Source organism: Neovison vison, chromosome 6 (genome assembly GCF_020171115.1).
Source record: "Neovison vison isolate M4711 chromosome 6, ASM_NN_V1, whole genome shotgun sequence".
Lineage (NCBI taxonomy): Eukaryota > Metazoa > Chordata > Mammalia > Carnivora > Mustelidae > Neogale > Neogale vison.
This window is the reverse complement of record NC_058096.1, coordinates 217,347,726-217,359,026: the sequence shown is the minus strand read 5'-3', so window position 1 is coordinate 217,359,026 and position 11,301 is coordinate 217,347,726. Positions and strand designations below refer to the sequence as shown.

General features: G+C 47.3%; 1 protein-coding gene across 1 annotated transcript; it reads right to left on the bottom strand.

Annotated features, from left to right (window-relative positions):
- Nucleotides 1-7,343: 7,343 nt before the first annotated feature.
- On the bottom strand, nt 7,344-11,301 carry FBXL12 (F-box and leucine rich repeat protein 12). The gene is made up of 3 exons (XM_044254264.1): nt 11,004-11,301; nt 10,813-10,885; nt 7,344-8,754 (listed from the first exon to the last, which is right to left on the bottom strand). The coding sequence occupies exons 1-3, from the start codon at nt 11,087-11,089 to the stop codon at nt 7,933-7,935; spliced, it is 981 nt and encodes a 326-aa protein (XP_044110199.1). The 5' UTR covers nt 11,090-11,301; the 3' UTR covers nt 7,344-7,932.

The following is an 11,301-nucleotide window of genomic DNA, read 5'->3' as shown; positions in this document are numbered from 1 at the left end:
TTTTATTTATTTATTTGACAGGGAGAGCAGAAACACAAGCAGGGGGCATGGAGAGGGAGAAGCTTGCTTCCCGCAGAGGAGGGAGTCTGATGTGGGGCTCAATCCCAGGACCGGGGGATCATGACCTGAGCAGATACTTAAGGACTGAGCCACCCGCGAGCTCCTACATTTAATTGTTTAAAGATTTTATTTATTTGTCAGAGGCAGAGCACAGACAGGGAGGAGGGTCAGAGGGAAAGGGAGAGAAGCAGGCTCCCCGCTGAGCAGGAAGCCCCATAGAGGACTCAATTCCATGACCCAGGACCTGAGCCAAAGGCAGACACTTAACCGACTGAGCCACCCAGGCGTCCCCATATATTTAATATTTTGTTTCATTTCCCATTTGATTGTTATTGGGAAGTTCTAAAAGATGAGGGGGATGCTCTGGTTTAAATCACGGATGTAAACTAGATGTCCAGCCAAAACAATAGATGCCTAACAAATATACTTTCCTTTCATTGTCCCTATTTATGAAGGGCGAAGAAGTACACAAATATTAGCAACTTAGAATTACTGTACTGTGAGAAATGACCTACATGACAAATTCGGTGGCGTGCTGCCATCTGGTGGTAATTAAGGGTATTACACACTCTCTGTCTCAAGCAGCTGCCCTTCAAACCAACCCTAAAAGTTTACTTCAGATTGGAAAGTTCTGTGAAAATGAATAAAAGGAAACCTCAGTTAGAATGCAGTCGGAGGACTCCTGGGTGGCTCAGTTGGTTGGGACACTGCTTTCGGCTCAGGTCATGGTCCCGGGGACCTAGGATCGAGTCCCGCATCGGGCTCCTTGCTTGACCGGGAGCCTGCTTCTCTCTCTGCCTCTGCCTGCCTCTCAGCCTGCTTGTATGTTCTCTCTCTCTCTCTCTCTCTGGCAAATAAATAAAATCTTTTTTTAAAAGCTACCCTCTTTGTTGGTGGGACTTATCTATGGTTTTGCCATAGTTTGCTTAGGCCCAATACTGCAAGTTTTTGCTATTCCTAAATAAACCCATCTTTGCTGGTAAAACAACCATCTGTTTTATTTTTAAGGTCAACAGTTCTCACTTTAGAAAGCATTTTCCCTTCCCACTATCCATTTGATTATAAAATCTTCCTGGTGTTTGAGGTAAGGAAGAACAATGGTTTGACCGTTGAGAAACCCAAGGCCCAGAATCATGAACACACAGTATTTCCACTTCACCCCCAGCAATCTGGTTGGAGATGAGTAGGAATGTCTGGGGGAAAAGGCCCTGAGGTAGGAGAGGTTTGGCCTCTAAACAACAGCAGAAGCCCAGTGTCTAAAATGTTTGAAGTTTAAAATAAATAAATAAAAAAAATTTTTTTTAAATAAAATGTTTGACGTGAGTTGGGCAGGATGGAGACTAGCTAGAAGTCAGGTCAGAGAAGTAATGGAACCGTATCATACAAGGCCACCTGGGCAACTGTAAGAATTTCGGGGTTTGGGACAGTTGGTTAAGCGTCTGTCTTTGGCTCAGGTCATGATCCCGGGGTCCTAGGATTGAGCCCCACAGGGGCTCCCCTCTCAGCAGGGATTCTGCTTCTTCCTCTCCCTCTGCCCCTCCCACCTGCTCCTTCTCCCTCTCGAGTGTGTGGTCTCTGTCTCTCTCTCAAACAAATAAACAAATAAGGGGCACATGCATGGCTCAGAAGCCTCTTCCTTCAGCTCAGGTGATCATCCCAGGGTCCTGGAATTGAGCCCTGCGTCTGGTTCTCTGCTCCGTGGAGAGCCTGCTTCCTTCTCTCTCTCTGCCTGCCTCTCCACCTTCTTGTGATCTGTCTGTCAAATAAATAAATAAAATCTTAAAAATAAATAAATGAAATCTTTTTTTTTAATTTCTTTTCAGCGTAACAGTATTCATTGTTTTTGCACCACACCCAGTGCTCCATGCAATACGTGCGCTCCCTAATACCCACCACCTTGTTCCCCCAACCTCCCACCTCCCGCCCCTTCAAGACCCTCGGGTTGTTTTTCAGAGTCCATAGTCTCTCATGGTTCACCTCCCCTTCCAATTTACCCCAACTCCCTTCTCCTCTCTAATGCCCCTTGTCCTCCACGCTATTTGTTATGCTCCACAAATAAGTGAAAACATATGATAATTGACTCTCTCTGCTTGACTTATTTCACTCAGCATAATCTCTTCCAGTCCCGTCCATGTTGCTACAAAAGTTGGGTATTCATCCTTTCTGATGGAGGCATAATACTCCATAGTGTATATGGACCACATCTTCCCTATCCATTCGTCCATTGAAGGGCATCTTGGTTCTTTCCAGTTTGGCGACCGTGGCCATGGCTGCTATAAACATTGGGGTACAGATGGCCTTTCTTTTCACTACATTTGTATCTTTGGGTAAATACCCAGGAGTGCAATTGCAGGGTCATAGGGAAGCTCTATTTTTAATTTCTTGAGGAATCTCCACACTGTTCAAAAATTGTGGGTTTTACCTTGAATGCAATGGGGGAGCCCCTGAAGGCTTTTGAGCTATAGGAGCAATATTATCTGATGTGTATTTTTATTTTATTTTATGTTAAAGTTCTCTTTGTTGTGTGACTCTAGGGAGGCAAAGATAGAATCAGGCAGGACAATTAGAAATTTGAGGCAATAATCCCAATGACAGATGGAAATAGCTGGACGCAGTTGGCTGGGAGGAATGGAAGGAGTGGGACCAGCTCTGATGCTAAAATTAAGGCAGAGCCAATGGCTATGTGCTATCTGCTGATGGATTTGAGTAGTTTTAGGGCAAGGAGCCAAAATGGCTTAAAAGATTTTTGTTTGTTTATCATTGTCAAAAATTATTCTGGACAATGGTAAAGAAAGACTTCATTCAAAAGAATTATTTCAGGAGGGAGAAAGGCCTATTGAAATAAGAACACTCCAACCATAAGAGCTATAAGTATCTTAAAGGTTAGTTAGAGAAAGGCTCTTCTTTTAGAGGGAGGAGTAAGGGAACACAGGAACATCTGTTTGAGGAGGTTCAGTGTAAGTACCTAACGTTAAGTTTTTGATTGAAGGGGCATCCATTTTATGAACTTGAATAAAGGAAATCTCATCTAAAATGGAGTCAGGAGTGGGGCACCTGGGTGGCTCAGTCGGTTTAGCACCCAACTCTTGATCTCACTCAGGTCTTGATCTCAGGGTCCTAAATTCAAGCCCTGGGTTGGGCTCCATGCTGGCTGTGGTGCCTACTTAATAAAATAATTTGGAGTCAGAAAGCCAGAAGGGATAACACACCGCTTCTCACAGCCCTTTGCAGAATGAGCACGAAGAGACATACCTTGCATTCTCAACAGGAAGAAGCCTGCACATTTACTACCCCAGCAGTTGGAGGAAAGATTTACTCCTAGTCAGCAACAGCCCAGCCAATGAGAGACTTGCACAGCTCAGCCAATGAGAAGCCACTGTACTTCAAACTCCGTTTACTCCAATGGACTTTTTTGCTTATAATAACCCTTCCCAACTCCCCTCTTTCCTCTATAAATGGGCATTCCTCTCCTTCGTTCTCCAGACTTGCCTATGGTTTTGCCATAACCTGCACGTTATGAATTGTAATTCTCTGCTATTCCTGAATTAACCCTTTTTTTTTTTTGCTGGCAAAAATAACTTTAATTTTTAAGGTTAACAAAATTCACCAATAAAGGTGAATCCACAAAACCTTGAGCCCTCCACCCCATCCTTAACCCCCAATAAAGACAGAACTCCAAGACTGTTCATTCTCTCTCTCTTTCTCTCTTTCCTGGCAACCTTAGGTATGCCATGTACCCTCCAGAACTCCTAAGTTATAAGTCTCATTTTTCAAAGTTATCTGATAGCTGTTGCTGAGGTGTGTCTTGCAATCATAGTAAGAACCACAAGGGTGGGTCCAGCCACAACACTGGCTCCAGTCAGGGTAATGGCTGTGGGAGCTCACTGCCAGAAGTAGGGGCCCAGATGAGTGCCCCGGGCATTCCCAGCCAATAGCATCACTATTACAGGCTGAGACTGACACAAAACAGGTATGCATCTATTTTAGTCCATTAGGGAGAAAACATCATTCTTCTGGCTTTCCATATCCAAGGAGGGCAAATGTCAGCTAAAGTGACCTCTACACATACACACTTAAACCCTTTATCTCACTAGCAGATTTGGAAGAAAGAACCGAGGATCTTTGTATCTCACCCTTTCTCTCTCTGCTTGGGAGTCTAAGGGACTCCAGAGAAGGGCTAGTTTGATCAGGCTGGGGCCATACAGTAAGCATCCAAAGGAGGTTTGTGGTCAACCAGTTGGACCATGCCCAAGTATATTTGGTAAATGCAGCAGTAAAACATCATAAGGCCAATAAATAAATAAATAAAACATCATAAGGCCAACAGGGGATACATAGCAACACCAGCATGCTTCAATCCAAGTTTTGTTACTCATGAAGCTGATGTTTCCATATCTAACTTCCATGATTGGTCTCAAACTCAGAAGGGAGATTAAGAGATGTCATTGATTAGGGTGTGTGGCTGGCTCAGGTGGAAGAGCGTGTGACTCTTGATCTCGAGTTTATGAGTTTGAGCCCCACGTTGGGTCCAGAGGTTACTTAAAAAATTTTTTAAACTTAAAAAAAAAAGTAATGCCTTTGACTTTTTTCCCCAGAGTCCCAATAGTAGACAAAATTCTAGAGGATTGTACATCCAACTTCTCACAGTGATTTCCTCTGGGGCCTGGGATTAGAAAGAGATTCACTTTCTATAATTTTTTAAAGATTTTATTTATTTAATAAATAAAAGAGAGAGGCAGAGAGAGCACAAGTTGGGGGAGAGGAAGAGGAAGAGGGGGAAGCTGACTCCCCATGGAGTGGGGAGCCTTATGCAGGGCTCACTTCATCCCAGGACCCCAAGATCATGACCTGAGCCAAAGTCAGACACGTAACTGACTGAGTTACCCAGCTGCCCCTCACTTTCCATAATGTTAAAATCCTTTACAAACATATGTTATTTTTTTTAATATCAGGAAAAATTATTTTAAGGAAAACATATGTTTAAACACAAATATCCATCTCTACTTACATAAAACTCTAGGAGAATAAAAATAATTTATAGTGACAGAAAAGAGGCCAGTGTTTGCCTGAGGACGGGAATGGAGGGAGGGTTAAAAGAAGCCACAAGGAAACTTTAGGGAGTTATGGAAATATTTGTTATCTTGATAGTTTCACAAGTGTACACAAGTGTCAGAACCATCAAATTATGCACCTAAATATTTGCTGTTTATTTGTGTGAATTATACCTCAATAGAACTCCTCATTGGGCTGCTAGAGGAAATTCATGCATAAAGGACTGACACAAAACAGACAGTCAATTAAAATTTGCTCGTGATTATCTTTACTTTCAATGGAGAGTGTATTAGTCATGTTTTTATTTTCTATGTTTTGTGATGCTTTGACACCTTAGGGTCTTGCAAACCTGGGTAAGGACCACCCCTCAAACCAACCAATACAATTAGCTCCTTGATCTCAGTCTTACATGCAAACCAATATTCCCTCTGCCCTAAATCAGCCCAGGGCCAAGTAGCAGACAACTAGGGACCGCTTCTAGAGCCTAGAGCCCACCAAAATTATTCAAACTAGCCAATTCTAAACTTGCTCAGCTTGCCTGCCCTACCTTGCCCATTTCTTCCTGCAAAAACCATAATAAAGGCTTAGGCCCATGCTTTCCCCCTACTCCTGCTTCCTACAGACCCTGGTTTTCCCCCCATAGTGGCTCTTCATTGCATGGTGACCCCCTGCTCTTGGGAATTTTAAGTAATAAAGTTTTCTTTCAAAGACAGCTGTCTCCATGTCTATCATCATACGTGATTAAAACAAGTCTCAGGTACATTTAATAGCAAAGGGCATCCTCACGCTCCCAGCCCCTTATCCAGAAGGCAGCGGTCAGGGGTGGAAGGAGCTCTGTCTTATGTCCCATAATCCTATCGCCCCTCAGACCTACACTCAGGAAAAGGGTCACTAAAGTTGGGTGAATCTAGAAGAAAGACACCATGAACCCGTGGCCTCCTGAAGCCAGCTCATGCCAGGTCAGGAGGGCCAATTGCTAAAGTTGCAAGGATTTTGTGAGCCAGTTGTTAAGACTGTTGGTAGCTTGAAACCAGCCACGATGCAATACTTACACCACAGAAATGGGCAAACACTACAAATTAGGGCTCCCCTGCCCCATCATTACTTGCTAGCGCTGGCCATTAAACACTTCCATGTTTACCACTGCCTCCAATTAATTTCATGCCTGCTCCTCCATTTCTGCAGGAAGAGCAAGAATAAAGGAAGGAAATTATTTTTCCTCCTCAAGCTGCTCCAGGTGGGGCATCGGCAGCCTACTCCAGGACCACCAGCAGATCCCAGCATAAGACTGGGGTTGGCCACCCCATCATACTGCCCACAAAAGACCTCAGGTGTCCAGACACCCTTAAGCAGATCTCTTTCCCCAACCTGAGACTTCACCAGTCCCAATGCTCCAGGCTGCATCAGTCTAGCCCACCAGGTGCCCTGAGCTGGAGCTGCCAGGTTTGAGCATGGCATGGAACAAGTAAAGTACACCCTAGCCATGGCCACACTGAGGGGGTACTCATACCATAGTCCTCATATGGCCTGATGGGGAATTTCTGTTCTACCTGCTAGTGGGAAAGCATGGGAGAGACACCCAGTCTCTGGTGAGTGAGCTTGGAACAAGGAACCAAGGGCCCTAGCTCAGCCGTTCTCTCTTCTGGCTCTTCCCACCACAGAGCAGGCAGGCTGGGCTGGGGGGCCTCAAGGGTGGGCGCTCCTGATCACTATCAGCCTGCCATCTGCTTCTTTCAAGTGGCTCAAACTCAGCCTGCAGGAAAAGCATTGCTACTTACTGAACCTCCAAAACCCATGCCACCTGTGAGAAGCCCCCAACCTCACCCCACCAGCTGACTTCACTTTCTATGGCTCACCTCTTGTTCCCTCAGCCACACGGTTCTTCTTGATCCTGAAAAATGTCAAGTTCATTTACATCTCAGTGTCTTGGTCTTTTCTTTTTCCCAGTGCTTCCCAGAGTGGGTTCCTCATCCCCTCAGGTCTCCAGACTTGAGCGGCTCATTCCGCTCACTCTACCAGACACAGGTACCTCCATCACGTGAGCTTGGTTTATTGTCTCCAAAACTATCCCATCGATGCATTCACCTGTTGATCGTCCTGCCTTCTACTCAGGGCTTGTTTTGTTTACTGCTGTGGGCCCAAGACTTAGAACACGGCGTGTGATAGAGTGGGCATTCAAGAAAATGTCGAATAAGAAACCAAATGCTTTTTTGGAAAAAAAAATTCTTTAATAGCAAAATAATATATACTGTGGAAAAATTGGAAAATACAGAATACCAAGTACAGAAAATACAACTTAGAACCTTCATTAACACTTTCGATCATCAAAGCCTAAGACTTGCCGGCTTTCTCATCATGTCCCTTGTGTGCAAGTAGGCATATCAATGGTGTGTGGGTGTGTGGGTGTGTGGGTGCACATGCATAGAGAGTCTTTCCAGGCCTCCTAAGGGGCCTTGGCCCTTCAGGTCCCCCTAACTCCTAACACCACCCTTCTGCATCCATCCTGTTCCTGAGAACAACCCTTCATCAAGGACCTTTTCAGCCCAGGGCTGGTAAAGAGTTAAGGCTTTGCAACGTAACCATGAGGTAGCTATGATCTCCCCCATTTCCAGAAGTGGGGACAGGCCCTCCAGGAGGCTGACTGATGTCACAGAGGCCAAACAACTGCCAAACAGGGATTCCAATTGTCTGGAGGCCCCAAGGCTTTGGTTCTCTCCACCTGTGGCTTTCAGGCCCCGTCAGCCTGACTACAGGCCCTCGAAAGGTGCCATTCAGAGGGTGTGGGGCTCCCCAGTGAAAGCTGAGATGGACAGGTGGTTGTCACATCCACCAGTCCATGGACTCTTTGGGGCAGGCCCTAACGATGACCATACAGTGGGGCAGCCCCCTACACAGGATCCTCTCAGCCTCCTGACCCTCCCACCCCAGACCCTGCAGCTCAAGGACCCTGAGCTTGGGCATAGCAAGGCAGGAAGAGAGGATTTCAGTCGGGGAAGGCATTTCTGGGGTGATGAGAGGGCCTAGCAAACAGAGACTCTCCAGGGCTGGCATGCCCTCCAAGACAGACAGGCCAGGGGCAGAGAGGCCCCTCACGGTCAGCCGGATCTTCCGCACATCTCGAAGGTGGCGGCTGATGGCCAGGAGGGTGCTGTCGGCGGAGAGGGTGCAACCTAGCACCTCCAGCCTCTGCAAGTAGCTCAGCTCCTGGAGGCCCGCATCTAGCCCTGTCTCTGTCACTCGGTAAGTGCCGCCGAGCACCAATGACCGCAGGGCACGAAAGCGTGTCAGGCCCTGCAGGTGCTCGTCTCGGAAGGCAGGGACGCGGTCCAGCACGATGCACTCAAGCAAGGGCAGCACAGTGGGGTCCTGCTCCTTGAGGAGCCAGGCCATAGAGATCTCACAGCTGTGCAGCTCCAGGGTCCTCAGGGTGCAGGGCAAGCTGGTGATGGGCACCATGCTCAGGTCAGCCACGTGTAGGCAGAGGCGCTTCAGATTGGGGCACTTCTGGCCCAGGGCCCTCATCAAGGCGGGGGACAACTGGGGGGCCTGGGAGCCTGAGAACAGGTAGCCACCCATCCGCAGGGAATGGAGCCGGGATGCCATGTACCGGCGAAGGAGGTGCCACATGACTTTAGGCCGCATCTGTAAGAGCCAGAAGTGCGGGTGACAGGGTGAGAGATATGGAGAATATTCCACAGCCCCTGACTGCCTAGAGACAAACAAGCCCCAGCTGGGGCTCTAGTGCTCCCCTGGGCTTCTGCCCTTCCCCTGCCAGCCTCAAGTGACCCTGTACCTCCCCAAGAGTAACAAGACAATATAATCCATTCACTCTGATTTCTAGGTTTGAACAAAAGCAATGAGGGAAAAGAGAAGATCAGAATAGATCTGTCTTTAGCAACAGCAGATTCTCATTACCCGAAGTAAGAAAGCAGAGCAACTCACCAGCATTTTATTTTATCCCTTTCCTCGTGACCACCGCCAACAGAAATAAGCAACACAAAAGCAAGCTGAAAAAGGCTAGAACTGCCTAGAGTAAATTAGACCTGTGTTAAAAATCATCATCATCACCATCACAACCTGGTGATGATGAAAGCTGCAAAAATTAACTGTGCAAAGTTAATTACTAGAAAACAAAGTAACTGGAAGCACTGTGCATTTTAATGTAGGTACACTTTACCATAAAAAGAAAAGGAAGAAAAAAGAAACTGCATAGTGTAAAATTTGTGCATAGCATACAACCTGGAAGGTTGTTAGAAATTCAGGGGCGCCTAGGTGGCTCAATGGGTTAAGCCTCTGCCTTCGGCTCGGGTCGGGTCATGATCTTAGGGTCCTGGGATCGAGCCCCGCATTAGGCTCCCTGCTCGGCAGGGAGCCTGTTTCCCCCGTCTCTCTCTCTCTGCCTGCCTCCCTGCTTACTTGTGATCTCTGCTTGTCAAATAAATAAGTAAAATACATTAAAAAAAAAAAGAAGAAGAAAGAAATTCAGAATCTGGGGCCCCATCCCCATTCACTCAATCAGAATCAGCATTTTTTTTTAAGATTTTATTTATTTATTTGACAGAGAGAAATCACAAGTAGATGGAGAGGCAGGCAGAGAGAGAGAGAGGGAAGCAGGCTCCCTGCTGAGCAGAGAGCCCGATGCGGGACTCGATCCCAGGACCCTGAGATCATGATCTGAGCCGAAGGCAGCGGCTTAACCCACTGAGCCACCCAGGCGCCCTCAGAATCAGCATTTTAACAAGATCCTTAGATGATTCATATACACAGGCAAGTTTGAGACACTCCTTTTTAACACTGTTTGTAATAGTAAAAAGCTGGAAATAACTAAATGTCAACAGGAAAACAGATAAATTGTGGTATACTCAACAAATTAAAAGGAACAAATCAGTCCATGTCTCATTTACAATAAATTTCAAAAGCAATGTTGTGTGAATAAGGCTAGTTTTGGGTGGATATACAATAAATGGCGTTTAATTACCTCAACAGAACACCATTACTTAAACTTTCGATCAACACATGAACAAAACTGTATGTTGCCTCCTGGCACTTACACAGGAAGTGAGTGAGAAATGAGAAAGTGAGAAACATAAGTTTCTAGAAGACTACATTTCCATTTTATAATAGCGATGACCTCTGAGGAGGGTTTCAAAAAAATGCCACGATATATTTATAAATGTTGCCTGCGTACATGTACCCCAAAACCTTTGCATGTATGTTTCACAGAATCTGCAGCAAAAATGACCCAAAGTCAAAGTGGGTTAAATATAGGTGAAGAGTACGCAGCCGTTTCAGATATTATCCTCTATACATTGCTATATATACATTTGGAATAGTTCATACTCAAACAAGAAAAATAAATACGATGCAAATGGGGAAAAGTGGAAAAGGTTGCACTACTCAGGAAATAAACTGTGGAAATTAAGTTGGATCTGGAAGATGATTGCTCCAGGAAAACTCATTAACAGATCATGTAAGCAACTAACGTTTGTCCTATACTCCCTGTACGCGGGACTCGGCTCTAAGGTCCTTCCCTGCAGGAACTTGGTTATCCCCACTTTGGAGATGGGGAAACAGGCTGAGCAGCGAGTGTGCCGCGATGCACCCCGGGCCGCCAAGCTCGAAATCTAGGGGGCGAGGGGGTGGGGCTCGAGAGCCAGACACCCGACCGCGGCCCAGGCCCGCCCGGTCGGCCCCGCGTACCGTGTACAGCGTCAGGTCGACGTGTCGCCAGAGCCACCGGTCGTCCACCAGCTTCTTCCAGCCGTGACAAACCCTGGGGGAGGGGACCCGGCGTTAGAACCACCCCGCCCCGCGGGGACCCGATCCGCGTCCCAGGGGCAGCCCCACGCCCCCCGACCTTCCCGTCACCCCCCCGCGGGCCGGGGCCGCACCTGGAGATGCGGATCCGGTCCCGGACCGGGAGGTAGGAGAAGATCTCCAACAGGACTGAGTCCGGCAGGTCCGCCAAAGTCGCCATGATCCGAGCGACACGCACTTCCGCTTGCGGCTGAGGGGACTCGGGATCTCGCCCGGGGGGCGCCAGCGGGTGACGGGGGGTGCCGGCAGGGCGGTGGCCGCCGCCTCCGACAGCGGGCGGAGAGTTTCAGCTTTCCTCTGACAGGGACATGGTTGGGTCCCGGCGACAGGCCCGCCGGCGACCACGACGGAGCCGGGAGGCGGGGACTGGGA

Excerpts from the sequence above, each read along its gene's own strand:
- FBXL12 (XM_044254264.1), bottom strand. The coding sequence starts at position 11,089 with ATGGCGACTTTGGCGGACCTGCCGGACTCAGTCCTGTTGGAGATCTTC. Across the intron at positions 10,886-11,003 it reads GACCGGATCCGCATCTCCAG|GGTTTGTCACGGCTGGAAGA; the intron begins GTGCGGCCCCGG and ends CCCCTCCCCCAG. Across the intron at positions 8,755-10,812 it reads TCGACCTGACGCTGTACACG|ATGCGGCCTAAAGTCATGTG; the intron begins GTACGCGGGGCC and ends TGGCTCTTACAG.